The sequence below is a fragment of the Xyrauchen texanus genome, chromosome 46, assembly GCF_025860055.1.
Source record: "Xyrauchen texanus isolate HMW12.3.18 chromosome 46, RBS_HiC_50CHRs, whole genome shotgun sequence".
Classification (NCBI taxonomy): domain Eukaryota; kingdom Metazoa; phylum Chordata; class Actinopteri; order Cypriniformes; family Catostomidae; genus Xyrauchen; species Xyrauchen texanus.
In genome coordinates this window covers 23,492,376-23,512,265 of record NC_068321.1, presented here as the reverse complement: position 1 = coordinate 23,512,265, position 19,890 = coordinate 23,492,376, and the positions used below count along the sequence as shown (strand labels likewise).

The 19,890-nt window shown below is 40.1% G+C and overlaps 2 protein-coding genes across 2 annotated transcripts in view; one reads left to right on the top strand and one right to left on the bottom strand.

Annotated features, from left to right (window-relative positions):
• Positions 1-8,544: 8,544 nt before the first annotated feature.
• On the top strand, positions 8,545-10,823 carry LOC127638382 (peptidyl-prolyl cis-trans isomerase B). Its single transcript, XM_052119877.1, has 5 exons — positions 8,545-8,747; positions 9,134-9,247; positions 9,330-9,423; positions 10,121-10,305; positions 10,444-10,823. Exons 1-5 carry the CDS (start codon positions 8,613-8,615, stop codon positions 10,564-10,566), a joined length of 651 nt encoding a protein of 216 aa, XP_051975837.1. The 5' UTR covers positions 8,545-8,612; the 3' UTR covers positions 10,567-10,823.
• A 95-nt stretch (positions 10,824-10,918) lies between these two features.
• Positions 10,919-19,890, bottom strand: part of snx22 (sorting nexin 22) — an 11,075-nt gene continuing 2,103 nt past the window's right edge. Inside the window, exons 2-6 of the mRNA XM_052119878.1 lie at positions 16,338-16,526; positions 16,000-16,094; positions 15,787-15,822; positions 11,359-11,426; positions 10,919-11,266 (exon numbers count right to left, since the gene is read on the bottom strand). Coding sequence (XP_051975838.1) covers positions 11,046-11,266; positions 11,359-11,426; positions 15,787-15,822; positions 16,000-16,094; positions 16,338-16,526 — 609 coding nt within the window. The 3' untranslated portion in view covers positions 10,919-11,045. The remainder of the gene's footprint in view (positions 11,267-11,358; positions 11,427-15,786; positions 15,823-15,999; positions 16,095-16,337; positions 16,527-19,890) is intronic.

Below are 19,890 nucleotides of genomic sequence, written 5' to 3'. Positions count from 1 at the left end.
TACGTTTTCAATTAAATAATAAGTAAAGTAATTTGATTACAACTTTAGATAAATAATTAGTCATTTGTAGTGGATTACTATATATTATGAACTTACCAAACACTGATCATGAGTTTGTAAATCGGGGCATGGGTTGCTCAGCGAATAAAGACGCTGGCTACCATACAAGGAGTTGCGAGTTCGAATCCAGGGCGTGCTGAGTGACTCCAACCAGGTCTCCTATGCAACCAAATTAGCCCGGTTGCTAGGGTGGGTAGAGTCACATGGGGTAACCTCCTCGTGGTCACTATAATGTGGTTTGCTCTCTGTGGCGAGTTGTACGTGGATGCCGCGGAGAATGCCATGAAGCCCTCCACATGCACTATGTCTCTCCGGTAACACGCTCAACAAGCCACATTATAAGATGCATGGATTGACGGTCTCAGACGCCTAGGTAACTGAGATTCGTCCTCCACCACCTGGATTGAGGCAAGTCTCTATGCCACCATGAGGACCTAGAGCGCATTGGGAATTGGGCAGTCCAACTTGTGGAGAAATAAAGAGTTTGTAAATCAGAATCAAATCAGGAAATTGAAATGCGTAGTGTGGGCCATGTAGTTATTTTTTTTAATTAATATAGTCGTAATGTACCAAGTAAGAAGGTTCCCTGTATAATTAACAGCATTAGCTGAGAGATCATTTCTTTTATATGCAAAATAGACTTTATAACTGAAATATACACAAATTAATCCAAATCAATTCAAATGGAACAGCTGGAACAGAGGCAAGAATGAGGGAAAGACTTTCGAAGATTCATATTTTCATGTTAACCACTTAACGGAGTACTAAACTAATAATATAATATTTTATATTAAGGTTAAATAAAGTGTTTTAGAACTTTGCATGTGTGTGAACTGCTAGACCTAAGCTCCAATGGGGGACCAGCATTCATTTGCATAGAAACTGTTTTGCTCATTGGTTCAGAATGGAACTGTAGCATCTTGAATTTCAGATGTTCAAAGGTCTACAAGCAAATGTAACTCTTTCATAACTTAGCAGGAAAGATAACAGCTTTGTTCTTGTGCCAAATATTGCCACATTTCCTTGGTTATGACATTATAAATAAATGAATTACAAGAACAAAATTGTTAATCAGGGCATATATGCTTTCTGTCCATACGGTGATGTTTATATTGAGCACTTTGGCTTACTAACTGCAAATATTAAGGCTCTATTTTCTGTAACGCTGCTATAAAACCATAAGTATTGTGAAGAGATATACAAATAAAACAAACTTGACTTGAACTAACTCATGTATGGCTAAAATAGTTGCAGGGAATGAGTTAGCTCCAGCTCAAATGCTTAAATCTTTCTCCATATATTCTGTCTCAGCCAATCATGGCAGTTTTATTTTGTTTGCTTCTGTTTGGATCCAGCTCAGTGTAAATTAGCCTCTGACTGGCGGAGGGGAAGTTTGAGTCTGCACAGACTGCAGACACAATTATTTGCCTTAGTTTGAGCTGTGTTGAGCAGTCAGGTAGTGGACTTCAGACTCAAGCAGTAACTGTGTATGTGTGCTGTTCCAAGATTTGTATCTCAAAAGAAACTTGGCCTTAGATGCACCCTAGCATCAGGTATCAGGATATACTGGTCGCTACTGGTGAAAATGTAACTGTAGGTCAGTTATTAAGGTCAATTTGTAAGAGTAACATAGTTCATCTAAAAATAAAAAGTTTGTCATCATTTACTAAACTTGTATGACTTTTGTTCTTTTGTGAAACACGAGAAGAGTCTAGCTGAATGTCCAAGCTGCTCTCTTCCATACAGTGAGGATGGATGGGGACAAGGGACTGTCAAGCACATAAAAAGTCAAAGAAGTCCCATAATGAAAGAACTTCATCAAAAGGTATAAAATATATTTGATTAAAATAAGATTCTTCCTCAAACCCATACTGTGTGGCTGACAGTTATTTAAACAATTATGTAGCAAATATTTTTATACAAAGGGCCTGCTGAATTATTTATAGGGTCATATATCCTTGATCATCAGAAATGTTATGGTTTCATTTTTCTCTTGGACATCAAACAAAGGCTTGTTTTAAGATGTTTCATTCAGGCATTTGAAGTCCTTCAGGCATCTGGCACAGTTTTCACTGTAACTGCTTTAAGCTCATCACACATACCTGAACAGCCACGTTCCCTGCACTCACCAAAATTAAAAACAGCAGGATCCAAAGAGTACAAAGAAAGACATGGGGTAAGAGAGTAGAAGCCAGAGAGAGAGAGAGAGAGAGAGAGAGAGAGAGAGCGAGAGAGAGGTGACCGCAGTGAAATGCAGATATCAGAATGGAAAATTTACAGCCTCTCATCAAAGGTCACATACAGTAGCTGTGTTCCCCTTTGAGCCCATGTTTACGTGCGAGCCCGTAAGTGACATGACAAACACATCTTTCATTTCAAATGATGACAGGAGAGCTCCATCTGTCTAAGAGATGGAAAGCTGGAACAGCTGCTAAAAAAGAGAGAAACAGAAATAGATCTGTCAAATAGTTAGATGGAGAGAAAAATAGAAAGAACGATGGATGGATGGATGGATGGATGGATGGATGGATGGATGGATGGATGGATGGAAAGAATGATGGATGGCTGGATGGATGGATATGTAGATAGCTGGACAGACAGATGGATGGATGGATGGATGGCTGGCTGGATGGATGGATGATAGTAAAGAATGATGGATGGCTGGATGCATAGATAGATAGACGGACAGATAGACAGACAGACGGATGGACGGACAGATGGACAGTAAAGAATGATGGATGGCTGGATAGTATAGAATGATGGATGGTTGGATGGATAGTAAAGAATGATGGATGGCTGGATGTATAGATAGATAGATAGACAGACAGACAGACAGATGGACGAATAAAAAGAATGATAGATGGTTGGATTGATAGATAGATAGATAGACAGACAGACAGACAGACAGACGGATGGTAAAGAATGATGGATGGATGGATGGCTGGCTGGCTGGATGTATGGATAGTAAAGAATGATGGATGGCTGGATGCATAGATGGATGGATGGATGGATGGATGGATGGATGGATAGTAAAGAATGATGGATGGCTGGATGCATAGATGGATGGATGGATGGATGGATGGATAGTAAAGAATGATGGATGGCTGGATGCATAGATGGATGGATAGTAAAGAATGATGGATGGCTGGATGCATAGACGGACAGACAGACAGATAGATAGATAGATAGATAGATAGATAGATAGATAGATAGATAGATAGATAGATAGATAGATAGATAGATAGATAGATAGATAGATAGAAATGAGTAGAAACAGTAAGCAAACACAATTTTAATAAGGAACGTCATCAGCCCATTTGTACACTTTGTACTGTGCTGAAACTGCAACCCACTCCACTTTACACTAATTACTATTTTATATTATAACAGTATGTGCACAGTGTACTGTAATAGTGCACACACACACACACACACACGAGAGAGAGAGAGAGAGAGAGAGAGAGAGAGAGAGAGAGAGAGAGAGAGAGAGAGACCGGCTGCACTTTATCTCTCTCTTCCGCTGATTCAGCGCCAGCCGTGTTCCATAAAGGGCAACGCCCTCCTCCTCGTCACATAATATACATACTTTATCCTGCAGAAATAGTGCTGTTCCAAACAGCCATGCATTCACTCTGTACTTTGCTGCCATCTAGTGATATATCTTGGTATTGTTTGTTTGGTTTTATTTTTCTCGAACCCATTTTGTTTAGTTTACTGCTAGTCAATCAAATGGACAAAGGAAGTAATGAATAACGAGTGAGTTTTGAGTCTGAAACCTGCACAAAGCGAAAGAATACATGGCATCAATTCATGATAAAGTTGCTGCCTTTAATGTTGTGGGAAAATTGTGAAGTTCCTTGAATTGACCACTCGGCAACCCATTTACTTATGTTTAGGTTAGTTTTGATGACTCATTTTTGCTGTTAAGACCACAGTAAAATATAAGCTGAAATGATTCTTAGTTATTATGTTTCTTCAGATCACAGAGTGATCAACAGGCCACAAGATGTGCAAAACAGCAAGCTACAAAGTAAATACATCTGAAGCCACATCATCACTGATCTACAGACCCAAGTGAACGTTAGAAGATGCAGATAGCGCCTGAAATCTCATGATAACTGGGCTGACAAAGTGGATGTCATCCAGGCTTATTTGGTCCAGAATAAACTTCCTGGAGATGCTCGAGTCTCCAGAGACAAAGTGGCTTGTGTATGTCAGGTGCTGCTGGATGGTATGGTGCTTGAAGCAGTGGGAACACAAGTTCTGGGGTATGACTTTTTAGACAAGGCATTGTATTATTATCCCATTGTACACCTGTGAACCCAGGCAACACGTTGGATCTTCTCATGGGGAAGCTGGACTTGACTGGACTTGTCGGTTCTCCACCCACTGAATGTCTTCCACCATCTGGTGTGACTTTTGTTGACCTGCCCTATCATATACACAAAAGCTATGGTTGTGTTTGCAATAGCATGCTACTCTCATTATTCCTGCAATACTGTATGTAGCATAAAAGATACTGAACATTATAGGCACATTTTTTGTATGCACGGAAGACCTGGATGACCCATTGCATTTGTGTGGAATACTAAATCCCACAATGGAATACACTCATACACACATATAATGTAGAATATACTGCAAAGAATTCCATTAGTATTCCATGTTTGTAATGAAGCATACTGCATACAGCATGTAGTGTATATTGTATATTGCCGACATAGTCCATAGAAACCGAAAATGTTTCAAACAGTAGTATGCTATGTAGTTGTCATGTGACCACATTGATCTCACAGCATGTATAAGCCAACAACAAGCCCATTTACATGCACAGACCAGTACACCGATAACATCCACATATCAGCTTATTTAAAAAATCTGACAAACCCATGTTTACATGAGATCTGAAATGATCAAGTTGTTCTCTGCTTTTGACGTCAAACTGAGAAGAGGCATGCGTGCATTGGTTAAAACCAGTAAGAACACCAGTAAAAGTGTTTACATGCAATGTGAAATCGGGCTAATGGGCAAAAATCTGTTTTGTTGTAAGCGATTAATGTCGTACACTGATAAAGAAAAGAGTGGATACGATGACACCCGGGACGGAGAGGCTTGGTGACCTTGGTGTGCATGTTAAGTTTGTATATTCGTACAGTGATGATTTAATCTCTAAAGAACTAAATTGTGCCAAAAAATGACCAAAAAGATGACTAAAACAGCAATTGCGGGTGGGGTGATCCCCTAGCTCCGCCACTGAAAGGAGCTAATCCGTAAACATTAAAATACTCAATGTTTCAAAAGTATAGCCACAAGACATAAATACTATGCATGCTAACATGATTTTTGTGTGATAATATTGCTTGCTAACCTTTTCTGTGCCATGAAAATGGAACATCGTAATCCCTAAAACAACTGTAAACGCAGATATTTTTTATAAAAACTGCAGTGTGGTTCTGCATGTAACAAATCTGTTGTCATTGCAGGCAACATCAATGCTGTGCGTTATAGGGAAGACATCCTCCTCCCTCATGTGGTACCCTTCCTGCCGGCTCACCCTGACATGACCCTCCAGCATGACAATGTCACCAGCCATACTGCCCGTTCTGATTCCTGCAAGACAGGAATGTCAGTGTTCTGCCATGGCCAGCAAAGAGCCCAGATCTCAATCCCATTGAGCACGTCTGGGACCGATGGATCAGAGGGTGAGGGCTACGCCCATTCCCCCCAGAAATGTCCGGGAACTTGCAAGTGCCTTGGTGGAAGAGTGGGGTAACATCTCACAGCAAGAACTGGCAAATCTGGTGCAGTCCATGAGGAGGAGATGCTCTGAAGTGCTTAATACAGCTAGTGGCCACACCAAATACTGACAAATACCTTGATGATCCTCAAACCTTTTGGGAGAATGTTATGTGGACTGATGAGTCGAAAGTGGAACTGTTTGGAAGACAGGGGTCCCGTTATATCTGGCATAAATCAAACACAGAATTCCACAAAAAGAACATCATACCTACGGTCAAGTATGGGGTTGTAGTGTGATGGTGTGGGGATGCTTTGCTGCTTCAGGGCGACTTGCAATAATTGAGGGAAACATGAATTCTGCTCTCTGCCAGAAAATCGTAAAGGAGAACGTCCAGTCATCAGTCCGTGTACTGAAGCTCAAGTGCAACTGGATTATGCAGCAAGACAATGATCCAAATTATAGGAGTAGGTCCACATCTGAATGGCTCAAAAGCTTTGGAGTGGCCTTGTCAAAGTCCTGACTTGAACCCGAATGAGATGCTGTGGCAAAGAAGAGTGTGTCAAAATTCCACCACAGCGTTGTGAAAGACTGATCTCCAGTTATCGGTAGCATTTGGTTGCAGTTGTTGATGCTAAAGTTTGCACATGAAATCAGGAAGGGGTCAAATACTTTTTCATATCACTGCATGTGCACTATCAGGATCAGCTCGACATCCTAAACCCAGCCCAGCTAGCACATTTTTCATCACAATCTAATTAACATCTGCTAAACATCTTAAAAAGATCAGATTTACCAACATTTTACATCCTAACACCGTGTCCTAACTACACGCGACGCGACGCCGCGACACGCGATAAAAAGTATCTTTTCCATGTTAATCAGCGTTTTTGTCCTAACCAGACGCGACGGCGACACGCGAAGTTTCTAATTTAGGAACGGTTCCTATTTCTGCGACGTCGCGGCTGACAGATCCGCCCACACAGAGATCTCATTGGATGGAAGTTCTGCGTGTCATGAATATTTAATCATCAAACATGGACGACGAGGAACTGATTGTCGAAGTTCAAAGGCATTCAATTCTCTACGATAAATCCCACAAATTCCACAAAGACATCAGGAAAAAGGATTCCGTCTGGAGAAGTATAGCTGAAGCATTGAATACACATGGTAAGTTAAGTTTAGACTTTCATCTACAGCGAATGAATGAATGAATGTAGCATTTAGCTATAGTAGGCTACTAATGACGCATCAACCTGTGTAAAACAAATTCCGCTTTATTTTCAATGTAAAGTAGAGCGAATAGGCATGACGATTTGTGTCCCTGTATCCAGGGGTGTCATTCCAGACAATCTACTGAAATACAGGCAGGGTGGGGAGTCGCAATGACAATGACAGTAGTCCGAGCTGTGCACACCATTTCCAATGCGAGTGCGGGCCAGCAGTGCGCTTTCACAGAGAGACTCCGCCCACACGCTGTTCTGAATGGCTGTGATTTTTGATTGACATGTGGCATCTCACAGTCGCGTCGCGTCTAGTGTGGACAGACACACTTGCTGTCGCTGGAATTTTATCACGTCGCGTGTAGTTAGGACACGGTGTAAACGTCTCAAAGACATCTACTGAATGTCTTATTGACATCTGAGAGGAAACATATTTTATACGTATTGCAGATGAGCAAACAACGTAAAAAAATATGTCTTCCAGATGTAAACATGCACATCAAATAGACGTCTGGCTGATGTACGTGTGCTATTATGGAGCATCATCCTGTCAGACTTTAAAACAACAATATGTGGCTACATATTTTGCTAGTATAAAATTCCTTGATATTGTTTAACAACAACAACAACAAAAAAAGAAAAAACCCAGTACACCAAGGCTGTTGCACTTACATTTAAAGTGAATGTGGCCAGTTTATAAACGGTTAAATACTCATGGTTTCAAAAGTATAGCCACAAGACATAAGTATATGTATTAACATGATTTTAAGGTGATAAAATCATGGATTGACCAGTGTTATGTCCTATACCGGATTACTGGGTTTACTAACATTACATCATCATGTATTATTGGATATAACTTTACACAGATAAGGTTAGTAAGAGATTTAATCACTAAAATCGTGTTAACACATGCAATGTTTACGTATTGTGGCTATACATTTAAACCGTGTGTATTGTAAGTGTTTATAGACTGGCCCTGTTCACTTCCATTGCAAGAACCTCACTGTTAACGCGATTTATTTTAAGATAAGCACGAGTCTGAATAATTTTTTGAGGTAATCGGTACTATCCCACAAATATTGCTGATTGAGTTTAACTTGTATTTCACCCGGAACAGTCCTACAAACACGTTGTGTCCCTTTAAAGCTGATGCGTCTCTAACACGTTAACAACGTGCAACCAACGTGTTGTTGACGCGTTGTGTACGTGTTAAAATTCGCGTATTTGAACTGCCTGGCGTTCCATATTATGGCCGTTGTGTGTCCGTCCATTTCTTACGCGTTTCAAACTCTGATTGGCTCTTCCATCCGGGAGATACATTCGTTCGTCCAATCAGCGTCCGATGGATCACGATACGTCATACAGTGCAGAGTGCGCTCTACCGCCTGTTCTCAGACCAGTTTGACATGAGCGTTGCGTGTGATTCCATAGGAAGTTAAATTCGCGTAGCTGGTTCTGGATCAGCATTAACGCCCAGCTCCCTCCCGGGTTAGATGCTGAACTCCGGGCGAAGCTCAAATCTCCTCCCCGGATGCCCCAGAATCCCCAAAACCCAGGAATCGCCACACATTCATTTTTTCTGGTCGTTCATGGTTCGGGTCTGCGAAAGGAGGATGAAGTTTTTGGTGGCAGTCACATTGGTCGTTGGCTCGGTGATTTTCCTACTATTTCCGAACGGATCCGAGGCGGATGAGAAGAAAAAGGGACCCAAAGTCACGGCCAAGGTAAAGAGACGCCGCACGACGCTACATTCCGTGGCATAAGGCCCACTGGATACAAATGTTACAATCTGCATTCGAATCGAATGTTGCGTTCACATTTGAATCCGAGCCTTTTTTTTGTGTCCCCCCCTTGCTAAAGCTCGGTTTATTTTGAGTACAATAAAAGCGCACCGTTTCAAAACAATACATTTCCAGTCTTAATGTTGCATGCATAGTTGGAACTTACTTGCTCATTGCAAATACAATAATGCATTTTAATATTGTGCATTACCAGATTTGAAGTCTGTAAGGATTAATGTGCTTGCTTTGAAATCATGGCGTCATGGTGAACTGAATCTTTGCGCCATTACGCGTCTGCACAACTCTGACTCGGCTGGTTGTGTTCTCAGGTTTACTTTGACATGAGGATAGGAGATGAGGATGTAGGTCGGATTGTCATTGGACTCTTTGGAAAGACTGTCCCTAAAACAACGGAAAACTTCATTCAGCTGGCCACTGGAGAGGTGAGTGGCTTTCCACAGGTGTAAAACATTCATGATTCATAATGAAGTGGTTCAACTAAACGAATGCTGCTCTGATTTACAGAAAGGATTCGGTTACAAGGGCAGCAAGTTCCATCGGGTTATCAAAGACTTCATGATCCAGGCAGGAGATTTCACTAGAGGAGACGGAACTGGAGGTACAGAAATGCCTTTTTAACCAGCATATTCTGTAACCAAATTATCAGTTTGAGTGTAATCTAATGACTTTTTAGTCAAAAGTAGTGTAATGTAACGTTACATTCTTGCAATCAGTACAGTACTTGGATTGCACAAATTTCTAAAATGTTATGTAGAATACATTTAAAACATGAAATATGTTCTGAGTTTCTGCTAAGTCTAAAGAGTCACTAACATGTCATTGATGAGGAAAATTGTGAGTTGAAAAGTGTTTTAGAATGTAGCTTAAAGAGTAATTTGGCAATTTTTTTGATTAATCATGCATCTGCCAAATGCACAAATGTAATCAGTAATCTGATTAAAATGTAAGTAACTAGTCATTTGTAGGGGATTACTTTAAATTGAGTAACTTGCACTGCTAATGATATGTGCAAAAATAATAGTGGTTTCAAAATAACTCTCCTAATTCCCCTTTAAACCTTTTTAAAATATGAAACTAACTTGACAGATATTATTAAAGCATCATCACAAAATAGGTCTATGCCTAAAACAAATGCATTGTGGAGAAATGCAATATATTCTTAAAATAGTCAATATTATTAAGTTGAATTGTTTATAATCAGTTCTCAACAGTTAAAGTCATTAATGATCATCCAGATACTTCAATGTTATGTATGTTTTTAGAGATTTTACAATGCCTTTTATCTCTGTATGTAGGCAAGAGCATATATGGTGACCGTTTCCCTGATGAGAACTTCAAGTTGAAGCATTATGGTCCAGGTTGGCTCAGCATGGCCAATGCTGGTAAAGACACAAACGGCTCCCAGTTCTTCATCACCACCGTCCAGACGCCATGGTTAGACGGCAAACACGTTGTCTTCGGCAAAATCCTGGAAGGCATGGTGAGTAACTCAACTTGGTCCATCTGTGAAGATGTGGTTTTACCTTCAGGGTCTACAACTTTGAGACATTTATTCTTTATGAAGTGCCTTTACCTCAGTGATTGTGTTAATTTTGTGTCCTGTTCTGCTGTCTTTAAGGATGTTGTGAGAAAAATCGAGGCCACCAAGACAGACGGACGAGATAAACCTCTCAAAGATGTCACAATCCACGAGTGTGGCAAGATCGACGTGGAAAAGCCTTTTGCTATAGCTAAAGAGTAAATTAAGTTTGGGGACAAGATAGGACTCTGGGTTAAAGGGGATTGAATTTGGTGCAAAGAGTTCTAGTGGAGAGAAAAGTGTGTATGTATGAGCTCATCTGGGCTCCGTCCCTTTGTGGGACCATTGTGCACGCAAGTCCTGATCCGTAGAGCGGTACATCCTGGGTCAAATTCCAGCATTCCAAGTGGTCAGATTTCTGACCCGCTACAACTTGCTTTGTAAACAAATGTTCAATAAAGGATCCAGGTTTTCTTAAAGCTGTTTTCCTGTCTTTGAATAAAAATACTTTGTCTTGGTTTTATTTTTGAAAACGACATGGAAAAAAACAATGGTCCATTCTTATTTAATAGAAATACAGTTAAAACTACTTCACAAAGACCATCACATTGTCATGTCTTTACAAAATCAGTGATCTAAATGGGTGACTCAAATGTGTCATCCTAAAATGAATGGGACATTTCTTTTTATTTTAAGACATTTTAAATTGTAACATTTTGCCATGTTCTCTGTGAATCTGGCAATGAGCAGACGTTATTCCCGTTGATGGTAATGGAAGGAATTCTGGGATACATGGGCAACTCTGGTGCACAGGTGAGGCCCACAGGACTGCTAGGTTTACTGCAGCTGTTCTTAAAACTCACTTTGACATCTCTTGGGTACAAACCCTGCATGACACCGGCCACCACAATATCTGGGAGATCTGGTGAAAATGATCAATGGAGAAGCCAGTTTCAAAGTGGTTTGGTTGTAAGAAAAGTCATTTTGATAAAACTTCAGAACTGGCAGGTTTACCTGAGCTGTACTCTAGCTGGTAAGGGTCAGCCGAGAAACCAACCACTCGCTGATGAAATATCTGAAACCTATAGGAAAAGATCAGAAAACATCAATGCTTTCCTGATGTTCATCCAAAGGTAGACTGAACTAAAAAGTCAGGGTTTAGCTTGTTAGCATGAGCCAGTTGGCCCCTGCTGATAGATGTTATGTTCTTTAAATAATCATTTAAAAACAAATTCCTTGCTACGTGTAATGCTCTAAGCTATGTGAGATTGTATTACAGCATTTATTATATTGTTGCCCCTTTTGTTGGACGAATTGCTTCTAATCTTCTCATTTTCAAGTAGCTTTGGATAATGGTGTCTGCTAAATAAATGTAAATGTCTTAAAAACCCCATTTTCACAAAGCACCCACCTCAAAAAGCATCTTTCTCCATATCCATTAACGTATGAAGCCCCTTTGAGGACATAAAGGGGATTTATTTTCTGAAGTAGTGTAGTTGAACGCTGGCATTCCTAGTAAAACCATAGGAACCACAACATTTACCCTGGCTTTACTATAGTAAACCAGCAGTAACTAGTTACTGTGTGTAACAATTTACCACAAATGAACCATTGTGTTACTATAGTAAATGTATGTTTATGACAGAATAATATATTTTTTTAATTTTAGTACCATAGTAATAATACCAGAAAACCAAAACTATGGTTTTACCCCAAATATCATGGCTAAAAAATGGTACATTTTGTGGTTACTAAGGTATTACCACCGGTGGTGGGTTAGCGGCTGTTTTTAATAACATTTACATTTATGCATTTGGCAGACGCTTTTATCCAAAGCCCTTATTGCAGGGACAATCCCCCCGGAGCAACCTGGAGTTAAGTGTCTTGCTCAAGGACACAATGGTGGTGGTGTATCGCCCTCCTCAACCAAACAAAGACTTCATAAACAAACTTACCGACCTTATGGGGGGAACGCTCACAGATTTTGATCACATTTTAATGCTAGGAGATTTTAATATTCACACATGCTCTGTGTCTAAACCCCTATCCGAGGAGTACTTAAATCATATTGAGTCCTTTGAGATTGTGCAGTGGGTGGATGGCCCCACACATTTCAACAGACATACTCTTGATTTTGTTTTATCTCATGGCATACTTGTTTGTGACATTGAAATCTGTGATATTAACTTTTTGGATCACAAACCTGTTTGTTTGACCACATCTCTCCCTGTTCCAATGGATAGACCATCTACTACGGCTCACTGAACTCGCATTCTTACCACACACCCACTATTGATGACTTCACCACAGGTTACACAAAGGCCAGTAAACCCCTGGCTTTGGACTTCTCTCTGCTGCACTTAGATGCTGATGAACATTTCAACCTGTTTTAATCTACCTGTTCAAATATCTTAAACTCTATTGCTCCACTAAGGCTTAAACTGCTCAGGTGGTAGAGCGAGTTATCCACTAATCACAGGGTTGGCGTTTCGATTCCCAGCCCACATGACTCCACATGCTGATGTGCCCTTGGGCAAGACACTTAACCCCAATTTGCTCCCAATGGCAGGCTAGCACCTTGCATGGCAGCTCTGCAGTCATTGGTACATGAGTGTGAGTGTGTGCGTGAATGGGACACAGTGTAAAGTGCTTTGGTAACCGCTAAGGTTAAAAAGGCACTATATAAGTGCAGACCATTTAAACATCCCAAACTTCCCCCGGAGTCTTGGAATAATGACACTATCTGCTCAAAAAGACAGAACTGAGGAAGAGTGGAACACAAGTGGAAAAAGGACAAATTACAGGTATCATAATGACATTTTAAGAGACTCACTTTATGCTTTTCAGAAAGCTGTTAAAACTGCTAAATCCACTTATTTCACTGAACTCATCACAAAAAAAAAAAACAGCCATAGGCCGTCAGTACTCTTATCCACTGTAGACTCTGCCCTTAATCCTTCTGTCAAAGCATTTCTAATGACATCATTTTCTGTCTGTGACAGTCTTAAGTTTTTTAATGACAAGATATCTGCCCTGAAATCACAGACCTTGCCCTCTGCCCATATAATCTCAGAGACATTACATTTCTCTGTGCCTTGGAGTGGGTTTGAACCAATCTCACTCCAGACTTGCAAAGATATTATTTTACACTTAAAGCCCACCTTCATGCTATTCTCAGGTCGCTATTCTCTCACATTGTCATCAAACAAATTGCTGACACCATTGGGCCTGGGCTTCTAACTATTATTAACCAATGTTTAAGCACTGGAACTGTCCCTGAATGCCTCCAACTCACGGTGGACACCAATCCTTAAGAAACCAAATCTTGATCCAAACGTTTTATCGAATTTTAGACCCATTTCTAATCTGCCGTTTATCTCTGAAGTCATGGAGAAAGTGGTTAACACAATAAGTCATTTTTAAGCACTAATTCCATCAACGAAAATGTTCAATCTGGTTTCAAAAAAGTCTACAGAATCTGCTTTACTGAGAGTCACAAATTATATTTTATCAGCAGCAGACATACGGAAATAATGTTGCTTTGGATCTCAGTTCAGTATTTTACACGGTCGATCATAATATTCTTATTTCACGCCTGGAGAAGAGTTTAGGTATTCAGGGAACAGTACTAAATTGGTATCGTTCCTACCCAACCAATCGAAGGTTTTCTGTCTGTCTGGGTCAACATGCATCCTCTGATGCTCTTCTCTCCTGTGGTGTACTGCAAGGCTTGATCCTGGCTCATATGCTTTTCTCGTTATATATGCTTCCTATGAGTACAATCTTCAACAAACATGGTTTGCTACATTGGCTATCTGTCAGATACAGAATCGATTTTAATATTTGTTTACAAAAATCTAAACAACCAAGCACCTATTTACCTTTCAAATTTGCTGTGTCCACACCTGCCCCCTAAGATCTGGGGACAGTGGATTACTCTACATTCCCAAATCTAGATTAAAACATAGAGGTGATCGAGCCTTTGCTGGCCCAAAGCTCTGGAACAAGTCTAGGTTAAAAACCCACCTCTTTTCATTGGCTTTTAACTTGCCTTGTGTGTTTTCCTTTGTTTTATTTTTTAGCTTTTCCATTATTTGATTGATTTTATTGCCCTGTATATTATACTGTACAACACTTTGGTCAACTTTGGTTGTTTTTATACGTGCTCAACAAATAAACTTTGTCTAGTCTTTACAACAAATACTGTAACATAGTTCAACTATCGTTACTTTAGTAAAACCGTGGTTCATTTTTGTAAGGGTAAACCATGGTTTTACTAAAATAACCATAACTTGACCATGATATTTGTAGTAAGACCATAGTTACCACAAATGTATCCATAGTTGTCACAGTCATGGTTACTACAATATTACTATAATAAAACCTTTTACCAAAATGGACACTAGTATTACTGTAGTAAAACCATGTTAAATTGTAGGCCTCTACCAACCATTGGTTTTGCCAAAACATATTTACCACAATATTAATATTATATTTTTTTTTGCGAGGGAACGCAAAACTATTTCAGAAAGAGAAAGGGCTCGATAAACAGTAGACATGTATTCTGACAAAATAAATATTTCTGCAAGTGACAACTAAACCACAAATATTTATTACATTAATAAAGTATGTATATTTTGCTAGTGCCCTATTTTTTCGTAGGGGTGTTAAAAGGGATTGTTCAACCCAAAATGAAAATCTTCTCATTTAAATCACCCTCATGCCATCCCAGATGTCTATGGCTTACTTTCTTCAGCAGAACACAAATGAAGATTTTTAGAAGAATATCTGTAGGTCCATACAATGCAAGTGAACGGTGACAAGACTTTTTAAGCTCCAAAAGCATTCAAAAGCATCGTAAATGTAATCCATACGACTCTGGTCTTTAAATCCATGTTTTCAGAAGATATGATAGGTGCGGGTGAGAAACAGATACATATTTAAGTCCTTTTTTATTCTAAATCCGCATTTTCACTTTCACTATCTTCTTTTTTGTTTTTGGAGATTTGCATTCTTTGTGCATATTGCCATCTACTGGACAGGGAGGAGAGTTTATAGTAAAAAATGACTTGAATATTGATCTGTTTCTTACCCAAACCTATCATATCACTACTGAAGACATGGATTTAACCCCTGGAGTCATATGGATTACTTTTATGCTGCCTGTATGTGCTTTTTGGAGCTTCAAAGTTCTGGCCACCATTCACTTGAATTGTAAGACCCTAAAGAGCCAAGATATTCTTCTAAAAATCTTCATTTGTGTTCTGCAGAAAACAGAAAGTCATTCACATCAGGGTAAAAGTGAGAAAAGGTGGCAGATTTCAAATTGCGTACTGCCATTGAGATAGATGGGAATGCTACTGGATGGGTCTCTCCTGTTACTATAGACCTCATTGAACAGGAATTATGAGTAGGTTAAATGAAAGGAGGATGATTTCATACCTGTATCCCTCTTGAGAATCATCTGACTGGTTTTCACTGAAAAATAAAAATAGGGACGTTATATCAAGCTTGGAAGCAGCTTTAATTATTCCTTTAATAGACCTGCAAAATGAGATGTAAATGGAACAGTGTAAAGTTATATTGAAAAATACATGAGTATACTGTGATGCTCTAGTGAAATGATTTGGCATACGTATAAAATCAGATACAAACTCTGAGCTGCAGTTCTTGCTTGCTGCATGAAAATGTTTGACCTGTAGGAAGTCCAGGAGCTCTTGAGGAACGGCTTCATTTTCATACAGAATCACCTGCAAAGGACAAACCACTTAGAACCTCAAAGTGATTGAGTGACATTAGATTCCCATTTGTCATTATGTTCCATAAGAATATTGGAACATAGGCGGGTCTAATGGGGGGCTGGGGCACTCTAGATTTGCTAGAGGCCCCCCAATGTTTGCATCCTAGTACCGGCCCTGCATTGGAACATACACACACACACACACACACACACACACACACACACACACACACACAAGGCAGTGGAGCTCTACCTGTATGTATTCCTCCAATTCCTGTCGTCTTTGCTCCAGTGGTTTGGTTCGAAGGTGTTGGTTTCGCTTACTAGGAAAATCAGGAGCTCGCAGAATCTTTTTCAACTTCCTGTGAAGCGTCTGAAAGTGACTGTGCCGCCGTAAAATAAAGTGTTTCCTTCCATTGAAAAGAATCTCCACCCTGAAGAGCTGAAACAACACAGTTCATGCCATAAAAACAGTCAAATGAACAGATCAACTTCAATACAACTATATGACTCCATCTGTGCCGGTGTTATCTTTGATGCAACAGTTTGTATGTAATGACAATTATTGGCCAGCAGATGGCGCCAGTTCTTGTGTAAAGTTTCCCCCAGTAGAGGGCGCCACCAGTGGCCTTCTATTGCTCAGTGAGCCCCCTAGAGGTCTGATGTGGTCACAGCACACAAAAACAGCTAGTAATCAAAATATTTTAGCTTTCTGTCTACAACTATTCAATCCAATTGACTAGTCACACAGTGTTTAACAAACTGATCATCAAAGCCACACCAAAAAATGACTTCATAAATGCACAGGCCACTGAAAAAACTTTTATTGTAGTGTGTATTAAAATATAGGCCATGGCAGTTTACTCATGGTTAAATTTGTACAGGAAACAGGTGCATCAGTTTTTCCAGGTAAGATCACACCCTGCAGCATTGAGTTAGACTAACGGCTCTTTACAGAGGCTCATGGGTTTCTATTGTAACCAACACAAAGAAATGCCAATGAATGTAAACCCTCCAATTCGGGAGCATTAAAGAATTACAAAATGTTTACTAGTTGTATAACAAAGAGCCACTGAGCTCCATGTAAGAGTCAGAGAGATATTTAATTGTTTTTAAACACACTACCATACTACTATGTATACTATGCCAGTGTTTCCCAACCTTTTTTCTGCCATGGCACACCACTATCCCACATAACCATCCTCGATAGTTTTCTCTTTCAAGAACGTGTCCATGTTTTCTGTCCATCTTAGTAGCATGTTTACTTGTAATATTTGAAATTCGGCTATGCAAAAAATGCAAGTCACGTAGATATGCTGTATAATGAGGTCACAGGTGGCAAGAGCTCTAATTGGGTAATGAAAAAAAACAACAAATTTGCTTCTTTTCTAATTTGCTGATTTGTTCTTGCAAATTAATTCTTGCAATGCCACAGCAAATTACAGGGATGCAAACTCATGAAGGGCGAAAAAGGGTGAGACATTCACTGGTCCACAAAAAAGTTCTCCTTAATTTATGAGTTAGCTAAAAGCACCAATTTAAGCTATTTTAATGATTCAAATAAAGCAAATTAACTGTGCAATTGTGCAGAATTAGCTGCAAAAATAAAGAGTATATTGGTGAGGCTGCCCATGTCTCCCATGCCTAAACCCGCCACTGCTCCATTCAACGCCAGTGTCAAGCACCGCTTGAGGTAACCCCCCATGATCAATGGAAACACACACACACACACACACACACACACACACACACACACACACACACACACACACACACACACACACACACACACACACACACACACACACACACACACACACACACACACATACACATTAATAGGTCTTCCACCCTCTTGATGAACAATGTAGACTCACTTGCCGATGCCTCAGAGAACGAACAACATGCCCCTCTCTTTCAGTCGGTTGCTACATGTAACAGGTCATTCAGTTTGTTTACAAATGAGAAGTTTCACGAGTGCCGCCTCTTCAGAGTTCAAGCTCCATTCCTGTCAGACACAGATTCACTATGCACACGCTGCTGTACCCAAGCGGGCGATTGGACATAGCTGTAACCAACCAAGTGTTCTGCCTTGGTAGGTTGCCAAGCACGCGACTGACTACTGCTGTTTTATGTATGCATTTATTTAATTTGTGGAATTTGATTATTTTCCACAGCACACCTGACAGCCTTTCATGGCCGTGGCACAGTGGTTGGGAAACACTGTCCTATGTATGCTCTTTCATTTTACTTGAATTACTTGAATGACTACATTCACCAAAATGTACAGTACACAACCAGAGAGCACTTTAAACAGCAATGCACTGACCAATTTTTTTATGTTAAATGACATCATTAATATTAATGTAATACGTTTTTTTATTTATATGCATTTGCATTTTAACTTCTATTTTTCTGTTATCTGACTGCAAGAGTTCTGATGTTTTTGCACCAAACTGTATTAAAAATGGCAAATGTATTTTCGAGATCATAACCATGACGACGCATTTGTGGAATTACACATGCATGTAACAAAGTCATGTGGCGACAATGTAGCATCCTACTATCTGAAATGTTTGCGGTTACCTAATATGTATGGTACTGTTTTCTGAACATAAACTTGTTGTGTGTGCATTCAGTTTTAGAGCAGACTCTGAGCAGATCTGAGAATTTGCTGTTTCCCGTTTTCAAGCCATAACAAAAATCTCACTGTGAGCTCAATCTTTTGCTTCTCAATACGAGAACACCTCAAATATTTTTCCTTCCTTAATCAGAGGTATAGAGAGAGGGAGAGGGAGAAAGACAGAGAGAGAGAAATAAAAATATTTGTTTCTCGAGCATGTTTTGACAGGTCAGCACAGTTATTGGAACTGTCTTTTTAGTGTTACGAAGAACCAAGACTGAAACTATAAAAAAAAAAAAAAGAAAAAAGGAATAGCTCACCCACAAAAAATCTGTCATCATTTACGCACCCTCACGTCACATCCCAAAGATGCTCTATTGGGTTGAGAGCTGGTGACTGTGGGGGCAATTTTAGTACAGTGAACTCATTGTCATGTTCAAGAAACCAATTTGAAATGATTCGAGCTTTGTGACATGGTGCATTATCCTGCTGGAAGTAGCCATCAGAGGATGGGTACATGGTGGCCATAATGGGATGGACATGGTCAGAAACAATGCTCAGGTAGGCCGTGGCATTTAAACGATGCCCAATTGGCACTAAGGGGCCTAAAGTGTGCCAAGAAAACATCCCCACCCCATTACACCACCACCACCAGCCTGCACAGTGGTAACAAGGCATGATGGATCCATGTTCTTATTCTGTTTACGCCAAATTCTGACTCTACCATCTGAATGTCTCAACAGAAATCGAGACTCATCAGACCAGGCAACATTTTTCCAGTCTTCAACTGTCCAATTTTGGTGAGCTCTTGCAAATTGTAGCCTCTTTTTCCTATTTGTAGTGGAGATGAGTGGTACCCGGTGGGGTCTTCTGCTGTTGTAGCCCATCCGCCTCAAGGTTGTGCGTGTTGTGGCTTCACAAATGCTTTGCTGCATACCTCGGTTGTAACGAGTGGTTATTTCAGGCAAAGTTGCTCTTCTATCAGCTTGAATCAGTCGGCCCATTCTCCTCTGACCTCTAGCATCAACAAGGCATTTTCGCCCACAGGACTGCCGCATACTGGATGTTTTTCCCTTTTCACACCATTCTTTGTAAACCCTAGAAATGGTTGTGCGTGAAAATCCCAGTAACTGAGCAGATTGTGAAATACTCAGACCGGCCCGTCTGGCACCAACAACCATGC